This window comes from Onychostoma macrolepis, chromosome 06 (genome assembly GCF_012432095.1).
Source record: "Onychostoma macrolepis isolate SWU-2019 chromosome 06, ASM1243209v1, whole genome shotgun sequence".
NCBI classification, from domain to species: Eukaryota; Metazoa; Chordata; class Actinopteri; order Cypriniformes; family Cyprinidae; genus Onychostoma; species Onychostoma macrolepis.
In genome coordinates, this window is record NC_081160.1 from 20,192,323 (window position 1) to 20,204,540 (window position 12,218).

A 12,218-nucleotide genomic window follows, 5' to 3' on the forward strand; every position below is an offset into this window, starting at 1 on the left:
CCTGTGGTCATCAAAGACTACTGAGTTTAGAGTCAGTTAAGATTGATGTACACAGGGGAATGTTTTCCATGTAAATGTGTGTGGTTCCCAGTTCTCAAACAGAATGTTAATCTGATTTGTACACAAACATCAAACTATCCAAATCCATCTGTGCGGCCGAAGTGTGTGAGAATAGGGGTGTGTGAGCCTGTGTGCTTGTTTACATACAGAATTCAAACAGGAGGAGGCTATTAGTCTAACTTCTACATAAACTAACATTGTCAATGAAGCATACAGTAAATGACAATACAGCTCGAAATGTGAGTTTGGCGGCACCCTGTATTGTTTTAACCCCAAAACTTGGCAAAAATCCCAGATTTTGACGTGGAGCAAAATGCAGCCCATTTTGTAAAAAGTGACAACATTCAGACCTCTTAGAGAAAGTTTTATTTTTAAATTTAACCAAATGTGTATTTTAGTTCTATCGAAGTTACCTTAAGATATTAACACAAAATGATTTATGATTTTTATTTAAAATATTAATACATTTACCTCATTTAAAATTATTAGTTTCATTCTGCTATCATCTATAATTTATAGTGGGTGGAAAAAAGATACATTGTCAATGCAATAAAAAAATAATGATAAAAAAAGACAGTTTTAATCATTTTATTTACAACAATGCCAGAGCAAAAGCCAAAATGTTGTCTCTGAATGCTGATAGGTCTGCTTCATTTATTCCCAATTATAGAAATCAGTATAAAAAAAATTATGAAATTGGAATCATTGTGTTTTGCATTTGTAGGGAAATATAGATGAGATGAATTGTGCAACGAGTGTTATGATGAAAGCATCGGAGAAATACAATAACTATCCCCATTCATTTTTTAATTTCTCTCCCCTGGTTTAAACTTTAAGGCTGTTTTTGTGTTGCAGTGTTCAGGAACTCTTTGCGCAGTGCAGAGTCGGTTGGTCAGCTTATTGTTTTTCTGCATCATTACATTCTGCCTGTGGACAGCATCAATTCCAGCCTTGCCAGAAACACTCTATAATGCAGGGTCACAATCAATACAGATTTGCACACATAAACATACACACGTGCCCACAACCATGAATGTTGGGACATATATATCCTGCCGGGTCAATTGTAACATTGTTGAGAACTGAGGCACTAATTTTTAAATCAACAAGAAATGATAAAACAAATTCAGTAAAGATAAAAGACTTCAGCCGTATGTCTCTCTCGAAACTGTCTAGATTTAATAAATGAAGATTATAGCACTCATCGGTGTCTATAAACACTGCCTCAAAATATCAGGATACTGAGGTTTAAAATACGATACTCTGATAACATTTTAGTAATATTCATTCTGTATGTAAACCTGCATCTCGAAAGAATTAGAGCCTTCAGTCTACCTGTGTTTGCCTTATTATAACATGGATTAAGCAATGCCAAGGGTTGTAATCTAGAGGAATTTTAATTTATTACACACACTGTGCAAACTCAGGGATAAAGGAAGCTGTCGTGTCGCTGTGCCTCTGAGTGGTTTTCATCTGTGCCACCAGCTCAAACAATGTGTGCTCAGCCATAATAATGATGGTGCTGGAAAGATTTCAATTTTGATAAATGACTGATAACAGAAGGGAGAAGCTTCCTAGGTAGGGCCAAGTAAGAGAAGAGCAGGAACAAAATAAAGGAAAAGCAGAGGGAATTAAAGTAAAATGGGGGGGGGGGGGGGGGGATTAAACAAATTAACACGCAGAAAGATTTTTTTGAGTGCTTTATATATATATATGTTATTATTATTATTATTATTATTATTTGGAGGATGTCTCCATACTTCTAAGAAGTCTTTGCATGGCATTACTTTGGCATTGTGTTGAAAGGGAAGATGGAGGATAGGTTAGTTTGCCTCGGGAAACACAAAAGACTCTGGCTACCTATTAGCAGATTACCTTTGACCTGAAGTCTAAAAGAAGCATTAAGACAAATCCTTATAACACCAATTAACTGAGCACTTTCCAGTCAACAGACAAAATTGTTGCTGCGGTTTTAAAGTGACAGTTTACAATCTACTGAAATTTAAGTAACATGACAACACTACGCAGTTGTGTGAATTGTCACTTTCCTGTTGTTGTTCAGCAGGAAAGCAAAGAATGCCAGAATGTTTTTTACTACTGATGGTCCTTTTGACCTATTAAGGAGGTGAAAAGTATCAATGAACTAGAGACACTCAAAAATCCTAACTTCTTTGAATTACAGTGGTTTCCTTATGACAAGGAAAAATCTGATTCTACTTACTCAATTGCTCTTTGCCCTTTACACAACAAAATATTGAACCACTCCCCTCTCTAGTGACTGGTAGAACAGTCAAAGTGCTTTCCAGTGCATTAAAACAGCTTTTTTTCTGACATGTTCCCTAGTATATACACAGGCTCCTGCTTCATTCTTTTTCCTCTTCTGACCTACCTCATGTTACAATGCTATTCTCCAGTAATCCCAGCCTTGTGCATTGATATGTCCTCAGGTCGGCCTGTCAGTAACACCACCAACATCAATTCACAACCAGACAGCACCGCCACGAGCAAAAACAATGCATGCTTCACTATTTTATGCTATGGCTAGAAAAAAGACAGTTGGGTTCTTTTGTTTATTGATCACATTCAACATCTTAAACATCTGCACAGAACAGAGAGGTGTTTAGTGATGTGTTATGGACTGGTCGGTGGTACTAAAGCTGTGCCATAAAATTTCAGGGCTCATAAATGCATCAGTAATTTCCTGTCATTTATGACTGCAGAGTGCGGTCAGTGGCATGTATACTATAAAACCTGGCATTCGCCATTGTTTTCATGCCTAATTTGCACATCTGATAAAGGACTCAAAGAGAATACAACAAACATCTAACCATACAAAAAAAAAAATAAATAACTGAAAAATCATCTGATCTTCAGAGATAATTTACCTCCCTTTGAAGACACTCTCAGTTTATCAGTGCCATGCAGGAGACCGAACTCCATTACAACTAGGGAAGAAATTATATTGCAATTTTTGTTAATGCTATAATTGTTTTCGAAATTAAGTTGCCTTTCAACCATCTCCAAAAAAAGAACAGATCAGAAGTCATTCAGTTTATTTGAAAGTAGTACAGGAGCTAAGTGGAGTTCTGGTAACATGCATATGCAGAAGAGTGCAATTTTGGCTTCATATGTGTTGAAATATGACACTTTGTGGCCAGACCATATGCAACTGCAGGATTGGACGAGTTATATTCTAATCAAAACTATAAAAGTAGTGAAAATTTTTTGAAAATGCCTTTTTTTTTTAAAGTATGTCTTCTAAACTATGTGTGTAAAATGGATGATTATTAACAAAATTAACAAATGAATATTAACAAATTTTCTTTCAGCCATATTGGATGTGACTTATTCGTGTATATAATCTTGCATTCGTTATTCATTCAACCGTGGTGAATAAGAGGAGGGTAACTGTCAAGTTATGAGAGTGCACAAGCATATTGATGGCCTCAAATTATGTCAATAGAGCTATACTAAAGACCACAGTCTCCTATTTTAATTTCATGCAGTCTTTAAATGATCCAATTTGGTTGAGCAGAGACCAACGAACACCTCTAAAATAAAGGCTGAGCACAGCAGAGTGAGACGAACTGAAACACCCCTGCTGCGTGACTAACTGCATGCAGCGGAGGGACAATGATCTCACTTTCTTCTCAGAGTCAGCATCTTCCTGCATTACCCAGCCTCATGCGTGTCTCCATCTCTTTCAATAAAAACGACAATTTATCAATACTTCTAAAATCAATGTAGCAGTTTTTGATCACATTAGTAAATACACACTGAACACAAACATGGTTTGTTTGTCAAATAAAATATTTAGGTCTGAATGTCACAGTGTCATTTATATGGAATGTGGAAGTGAGGAAATCAGATCCATTTGTTCATACAGTGCAGTAAATATCCAAAATATTTTTTTACCACCACGAACAAAAGAGTTCGTGGAGGTCTTTGACGTATTTTTCGTTTAATGATGCGCCAAATGTTCTCTATAGGTGAAAGATCTGGACTGCAGGCAGGTCAATTCAGCTCCCGGACTCTTCTACTACAAAGCCATGCTGTTGTAATAGCTGCTTTATGTGGTTTTGCATTGTCCTGCTGAAATACATGTAGACTGGAGGGGAGCATATGTTGCTCTGAAAACTTTATATACCTTTCAGCATTCATAGTGCCTTCCAAAACATGCAAGCTGTCCATACCATATGCACTCATGCATCCCCATACCATCGGAGATGCTGGCTTTTGAACTGAACACTGATGACACGCTAGAAGGTCTCCCTCCTCTTTAGCATGGAGGACACGGCGTCCGTGATTTCCAACAAGAATGTCAACTTTGAGGGCTCGAAGGCCCGAAGACCACGGGCATGTTATGCACTGTAGATGATGAGATTTGCAAAGCCTTTGCAATTTGACGTATTCCACAATCTTTCACAGATTGGAGAGCCTCTGCCCATCTTTACTTCTGAGAGACTCTGCCTCTCTAAGACATCCCTTATATAGCATGTAACAGACCTGATGTCAATTAACTTAATTAGTTGCTAGATGTTCTCCCAGCTGAACCTTTTCAAAATGTCCTGCCTTTTCAACCCTTTGTTGCCCCCGTGCCAACTTTTTTGAGACCTGTAACAGGCATCAAATTTGAAATGAGCTCATTTAGTGGATAAGTGTGTAAAATTTCTCTGTTTAAACATTTGTTATGTTCTCTATGTTCTATTGTGAATAAAATATTGGCTCATGTGATTTGAAAGTCTTTTTGTTTTCATTTTATTAAAATTTTAAAAACGTCCCAACATTTCCGGAATTCGAGTTGTAGCTCTAGTCTAGATGAAACCCTTCACTGACTCATTAAATACACAGAAGCAATTTCCCAGTTATAGATTCACCCTATCATAAAGGCTATGAGTTAAAGGATAATCCAAATGCTCTCTAATGAACTAAGACAGAAGTATTCAAGGCTATGTCACTTAAGGGCACTCTCCATAACGTTAAATGATGAGCACACTACCGTAAAACACTGCAAACTAATTGGTGAGTATATCTGGCGCATCCTCTAGTGATGCAGATGCAACACCGGACAGACAGAAAGCTCTCAACAGCAATGTAAACAGGCTCACAGTACAGCACGTGCTTATTTTAGCCAACATTTTAGTTAAGTGTTAAGCATAGAGCTTACATGCCAAACGGGAATTAGTCTTCAGTAACATCAACAACATGTTGTAACCCATTTTCCATTATCCAACCAAGTCCGGTTATGTCAGTTCATTTCTCAAATGATAAAAAAATATTTATGCAAGTAAATGCAAGGATGAAAAGCTGATTTGGGCTGGGAATTGCTTATGTAACTGCTTTTATGCACCAGTCCAAGCCATCTGTGCTGGTCAAAGAACTTTTACAATAAAGTGGTTCAACCACTACCGGGGAGAGGAACTCCTAAAACAAAGCTGAATCCCACAGATGTTTAGCTCACCACCGAAAGGTTATAAGAGGGAAAAAACTGTGCCTGTGAAGAAACATGAGCCAAACCTCTTAAGCTGTGCATTCCAATTCTGAATTATAGTAAAATAGGATTGGATAAAATGCTTTACTGCACATGGAGAGTATTCAAAAGAGAGAATCAAGAGGGTGCAGTGGAGTTCATGGCAATACCAATCACTTGAACAGTGGACCCTCTTTGTTAAAACTAAATTCATTAACTATAATCACAATTTAAAATCCATGTCCAGACTTCTATAAACCTAAAGCCTGGATTGTTTTTTTTCTTTCTTTTTTTTCTTTTTCCTCTCTTTCTCAATAGGAGGAGATTTTCTGTTTCATTTTAATTTTCTGGCATGTTGGAAATCAATTGTTACTGCAGGATGATTAATGCATCAGTAAAAACATTTTCCCCAAAAAATCTTACACTCTTAAACATAAAGGTTCTTTAATGGCATTGATGGTTCCATAAAGAACTTTTCACTGTACAAAATGTTCTTTAAAAAAAATGTATTAAAAAAATATTTAAATGTTCTGCACACTAATAAAAGAATGGTTCTTTTAAGAACGGCTGACTGAAAGGTTCTCTGGGGAACGCAAAAATGGTTCTTCTATGGCATTGCCGCAAAACCCCCATTTTGGAACCTCAATTTAAAAAAAAATAAACTATAAGTAAAAATACTGGTCAGTTTTATTGTACTCTACATGCATCTTGTCTTCCAAGTTGCAACCTAATACCACTTGCACTTTTAGAAGCCATGCAACACTGTTCATTAAAAAAAAATAATACACGGAAACACAGGATTTTTACTTTGCACAAAAGTCCAAAAAAAGATGATCACTGCACTCTGCCAACTGGGTCAGGTTAGAAAGAAACCTGATGGCTCACCTGAAATGCACCACTCCACTGATGATCTCATCTTTTAAAACACTGAGCAGCATTAACTGAATCATTGACTTCCTCTTACTACAATGTGACTGGAATGGCAAAAAACGAGCAAAAATACCAGAGTGAACACAAGGTTGACCTTTTGATAACTCAAAAACAAAAAATGCTTGACATTTAGTCATTTAGCAGACGCTTTTATCCAAAGCGACTTACAAATGATGACAATATAAGCAATCGAAACCAACAAAAAAACAATAATATGCAAGTGCTATGACATGTCTGTTAGCCTAATGCAGTACACATAGCAAGGGTTTTATATATATATATATATATATCAAAAAGAAAACAAGTAAAGAGAATAGAAAATAATAGAGAAGACTAGTGTTAGAGGCCCTTTTTTTAAGAAAGAGCAGTTAGAAAACGAATAGAGAATGCAAGTGTTAGAGGGTCAAGTCAACAAATAGATAAAACAGAATTAGAATAGAGAGTGCTAGAGGGTCAAACCAGACTGCTGCTCAGAAAAGGCAAGAATGAGAGCAGCCAGTGCTATGTTATGATCTCACTGCTTCTCACTTTAGTCTAGTCTGTACTTATTGGAACAATCTTGGAACAATGTATTGCATCACATCTCATTTTACAGCCTCACTAGGATGAATCACTTACATTATATTACTGCTCATTATATTACACAAACACTTTAGATAAAAGCATCTACCAAATTAACAAATATAATTTAACTTAATTATTAGATCTACAAAAAGGAGAAAACAGTCAACTATTTTTTTTAAATGAATAAAAATTTAAACAGAATTTTATTTATTTTTTGCACTGGTGGCTCAAACTAGGAAACACTTGTCCATTTGTCCTTGTTTCAAAGTAGAAGTACTCTCTGTTTATTTCCTCCCAATGCCTCTACCCTCACCTGATGAATGATAACAGAACATCAATTGTCAAAAACAAGGAGCCAATAAAACTCTTGCAAAACAAATATAATGTGGGTAATAAACTTGAGCAAGTCCCATAAACTTAATCAAACAAGTGTACAAAGCTAATTATACACAATACAAAAACACACAAAACTCTGATGTACTGGGGTGTGTATTGTTTGTTAATAATATTTCAGTCCAGTCTGGAAAATAATGTAAATAAACAAACCAGTCTTAAATAATTTAAACAAAATTAAAAGGATATCTTTAGGCTAGTCATCATCATCAATCAACTAAGCACACACAAGCAGAAAAAACAAAAAAAAAACAATTGTATATATATCTCTTTACACTCTTGCTCTGGATGTCTCTTCTGTCTTCACATTACCACTTGATAATGGTTCTTCGCAAGAAAAGTTTCAATGTAATAATGTGCTTGATCTATAAACACAGATCCATCATGGATGGACTGCATCCATGCACTGCGCTCATCCTGCAGGGCAGCTGCGTCACATGCACCAGGTCTGCATTCGTATTGTGGTATGTTTACCGTGCATATTAAAATAACCATGCAAAGTATCACTGTTAAAACGGATCAACTTTCCAGTGAAAGATCACTCACCTCGTCTTTTCCTTCAGTGTTGCTCTCCCGCTGCTCAGAGGTGCAGAGTTTCCTTTTGTTTTTGCTCTCATTTCTCTTCATTCTGATGGATGGAGGTTGAGTAATACTCTACAATAGTAATATATCGGTGTCAGAATCCGGTGGTCAGTGAATTTATTTGGTGAAACAAGCCTTGCTCTGATACATGGTGAGCAAACCTCTCCTCAACTTCGGTCCACAAACACAAAGACAGAATCAATGGTGAGAGCAGGTTCGACACCGTGGCTTCTGTGTTGCTGTCTCGACCTTAAGTTACAACCCGTGTTGCCATGACAGCCCGTCAGTTTTCAGTCAATAACGTTACTATTTTGTCTTCAGTTTTACGTAAACTCTGCGGTTTTAGCGCGGCAAATCAACCGGCGGAACTCGCTAGCTCGCTAGCTGTTTGCTGATAAAGTTTGACAACATCCGCAAAATAAACGCCTTTCAGGTTTACAAAAATGAAGTGTCTGTTTAAAAACAACGTGTAAATATACTCGCCGGGCTCGCGTCTGTCAATGTGAGATTATAACGACAGGTCACCATTACGATGAATAACGCGGCGTTACCAACGTGTTTGCCGCAGTTTCAAGTCAGCCAGCGGATTGTGTCTTCTCTGTAAACTAATACTTTAGCATTCCGGAGTTATCTCGGCCATAACAAAAACAAAAGCCTTAGAAAACGCGATTTGTTCATCCAGTCAACTGCCTGACTGACGAGATACTTTGCCGCGGAGCCACTGCACAGCGCGAGCTCAACTGTTCATCATGTCTCGCGCGCGAGCTCTGTTGTGACACGGATCATTCTATCATGCGGGACACGAGGCTCCGCTTTGCTCCTCCAGTCTCAGTCTTCTCCAAACGTCAACCCGGCCGGTGAAGGGATACGGCTCGGTGGCGAAAAGAAGTGCTAATCAGAGCCGGTCCATGTCGTTGGTTTTCTTGTTGGAGGAAATCTAACAGCTTCCTGAAGCTCGGATCAAGTGAGTGTGCTGATCTGAGTTCAGTCTGTTCGAGCAGAGTCCAAGTATATACACTGGAGCGCTGATCTGAGTTCAGTTTGTATGTCTCGCATTGCATATACACTAGAGGGCTGATCTGGGAACGTTGTTTCCTCCAATGGTTTAGAAGGGTTAAGCTAACAGCACGGTTTTCGGGCTTTGTTTTTGCTGCCATCTGCAGACGAAAGTATGTCTTGTTTGACAACCATTACTGCATTTTCCTTCTGTATAAACATTATAGACTGAAAGATAAAACAGTACAAGGTAAACAAATTAACTGAAAGTCTTTTATTGATATATACTGAGAAAAAAAAGATGTCTCAGCACATCTGAGTAGCAGGTTTAATTTCTTTTTATTATTTATTCTTCATTAAATTATACCCAATGACAAGTTCTCCACGTTATAGAATGAGTTTGTCAAATGACGGGGAATAATTTGCAAGTTAATGTAGGGAGTATTTGATTCTGAATAGTTTAGGCTATAAAATATATGGGTTTTAGGTTTGTATCAGATAAATGATGTAGGAGGTCATAGCATGAAACAAAAAAGGCATGAAAGACACAATAAATTGGAATAGAATGTAGAAAAAGTCTATATATTTTGATGGATCTTAATTTAAAGTAGTGCTGTCAAATGATTAATCGCATCCAAAATAAAAGTTTTTGTTTACATAATATATGTATGTGTACTGTGTGTATTTATTATGTATATATAATATACACACATACAGTATATATTTCTTAAATATTTACATGCATATACTTTTATATATTTTATTATACATAAATATATTTAATATATAAACATTTTTCTTAAATATATACATGCATGTGTATTTATATATACATAAGAATCATTTGACAGCGCTAATTTAAAGTGAAGTTTTATACTAAAGTTTAATCATTGCCATCATGTAATGTAGAATAATGAGCAAAGGTATTAAAATGAAAACTCAGTACTATATGGATTTCATGTTTTTCCTTAAAATATAAACAAGACAACTGAGAAATAATTAGAAATTTTGAGAACTGAAAGTTTACTTGTTCAATACAATACAGATTTTACTTTTAAACATTTGAACATTTTTAGCACCATGGTCTATTTTCTATTTTACTTCAAACAATCTAACTTGATACAGTATGTGAATACATATTAAAAGTGAGGAAAACTATTTTATCTGTAAGGCCAATAACCTCCAGCAACAGGAAACAAAATTGATATTTTATTAAAAAAAAGGAAGCAAATGTCATCAGAATTTAAAACTAGCCAGAATCACTTTTAGATATGTAGAATATGGTGAAATATTATCAACGATGACACTTTTAACTTATTTCATATTAATGAATTGACAATATAAATACACATAGTTCATTTATCGGTGAAATACTTCTTCTCAGGATAATACTGTTTAATTACAATAGTGCCTATCAAAGAGAAAAAGGCTACAACTGTGAGGATAGTCCTCAGGGCTTTAAACCAGCTGGGATATGTGGGCAGGAGGGACAGGTCATAATGCAATGCTATCCCAAGCCCCATTATCACAAGCACAGCAGATTGTGTAATGTCATGGCAAAAAAGCAGTGCTGTCCAAGCAATCAGAGAGGGAACCACACTGTTGGCTAAATTGAGCCAGTCAGGTTTTGCTGGACTCCCAGCAGGCAAGGCGAAACCCCAGCGTACCCCACCAAGAAAGGAAACAATGGATGCTCCGTATGCAACTTGAGCAAATGCAACTTCAGGAAGATACAGCTCTGTGACAGCCATAAGTAGAGGAGCGGAAACAAAAGGTATGAGACCAGATAATCCGAGATAGAGGGCAGGCTTTGGAGCTTTCTTCAAGTCTCTCATGTCATAACGAATCAAATCAAGTTCTTTTGATGGACTCTCTTCCTGAAGACGTTTCTTCAGTCTATGTGCAGACCAGTGAAATGACTGGGCTCCCAGAACAGAACCAGCAACATGTCTTGGGGGCAGCTGTCCATATAAACCTCTAGTAAACAGTGTTGAACAGTGAGTGGTCCGCTGCCCTAAACAGGCAAACTTGCTGGACACCTGCAGGAGGCCACTCCACTGCATTCTCTGTTATTAGGGAGGAAAGAAATGACAGTTAAAACAATTACGTATTGATGAGAATTCCCATAAACAATGGAAAATACATCACGTGTTGGAGGTCTATAACAGAAAGCACTGTTATTCATAAGATAAAAAAAATAGAAAGTGCAACAAACTATGACTGAGAACAACAAAAGCTGATGGGTTCAAATCAAAGTCCCTTTCTTTGGTTAAATGTTTCACTCACCCCAAAGTTACTAAGGATGTGACGTCCGATTATACTTGCCAACATTTTACCTGCAATTCAAATAATAATAAAGTCAGTCATTGCAGTGCTATCTGAATCAGATCCGTTTAAAGTTAAGCAGCAGAACTGAATTATATATTACAAAAGCTAACATGCTAACTGTGCACCCAGCATAAGCAGTGCTTATCTGTCAGAAACAGATTCGACAGTAAACGGTCTAAGAAATAATGAAACATACCTTGATTTCATATCATATTGTCGTAAAATAAAACGAGGAGTTTTTATTTGTCAGCAGAAGGTCATTACAAGGCATGTGGCGATGCGAAGGCAGACACAACATAACACGAAAAAGCCCAGAAAGTTCCTATAAAAGTCCTACGGAAGTGTCCAGGGTCATGTATTTAAATTTAGATTATAAACAATTTAGCATACCAGTAATTATAAAAAAGCTACACTAGGCGTTTATGGATAGGATGGAGTCTCATGGGAATGGAATGTTGCAAAATAACAGCAGTTTAAAGCTATACTTTAAAATGTTTTAATTTTTTAAATGTCAAATATTATTTGTGGTCTGACTGAAAAATAATACAGAAACATAAAATGTATTTATTTTATTTATTTATTTAAATCCATTCTATTGCTATTTAAATTCAAGTCTATTATGCAAATGTAATCTATCAGATAATTATGTTAAATGTGATACAAATAACAATTAACAATAATTATTGCTAGCAAAATTTTCTTGTTAAAGGTCTGATGAAGCAGGTTCACATCTCTGGAACACTGATATGTGTTGGTCCTGTTCTAAGTGGTCACTCAAGGGCATCGGTTTTGTTAAATTTTAACAAAGTGATATATTTTTTAAATATGTGTGGGTGATTATTGACTGAATGACACATCATAGTGTTTGTGCAAAATGGGAGTTTACTGTTTCAGT

At 36.5% G+C, this 12,218-nt stretch overlaps 2 protein-coding genes across 8 annotated transcripts in view; both read right to left on the minus strand.

Moving 5' to 3' along the window:
- The window catches only part of mast2 (microtubule associated serine/threonine kinase 2), a 152,718-nt gene extending 143,688 nt beyond the window's left edge, over window positions 1–9,030 (minus strand). For 5 of the 7 annotated variants that reach the window (XM_058778094.1, XM_058778099.1, XM_058778098.1 and 2 more), the window contains exon 1: window positions 7,964–9,030. In XM_058778094.1, the coding sequence (XP_058634077.1) occupies window positions 7,964–8,044 (81 nt within the window). In that variant the 5' untranslated portion in view covers window positions 8,045–9,030. The remainder of the gene's footprint in view (window positions 1–7,963) is intronic. The other 2 variants (XM_058778095.1, XM_058778093.1) reach the window with 1 other exon arrangement.
- Window positions 9,031–9,672: 642 nt separating this feature from the next.
- tmem69 (transmembrane protein 69) lies at window positions 9,673–11,656 on the minus strand. Its single transcript, XM_058778107.1, has 3 exons — window positions 11,520–11,656; window positions 11,282–11,331; window positions 9,673–11,061 (listed from the first exon to the last, which is right to left on the minus strand). The coding sequence occupies exons 2-3, from the start codon at window positions 11,324–11,326 to the stop codon at window positions 10,351–10,353; spliced, it is 756 nt and encodes a 251-aa protein (XP_058634090.1). The 5' UTR covers window positions 11,327–11,331; window positions 11,520–11,656; the 3' UTR covers window positions 9,673–10,350.
- Window positions 11,657–12,218: the final 562 nt, after the last annotated feature.

Bases quoted from the DNA above. Each gene is read 5' to 3' on its own strand.
- tmem69 (XM_058778107.1), bottom strand. From the start codon at position 11,326: ATGTTGGCAAGTATAATCGGACGTCACATCCTTAGTAACTTTGGG. The intron at 11,062-11,281 runs GTGAGTGAAACA...CCCTAATAACAG, and splicing joins ACATCCTTAGTAACTTTGGG to AGAATGCAGTGGAGTGGCCT.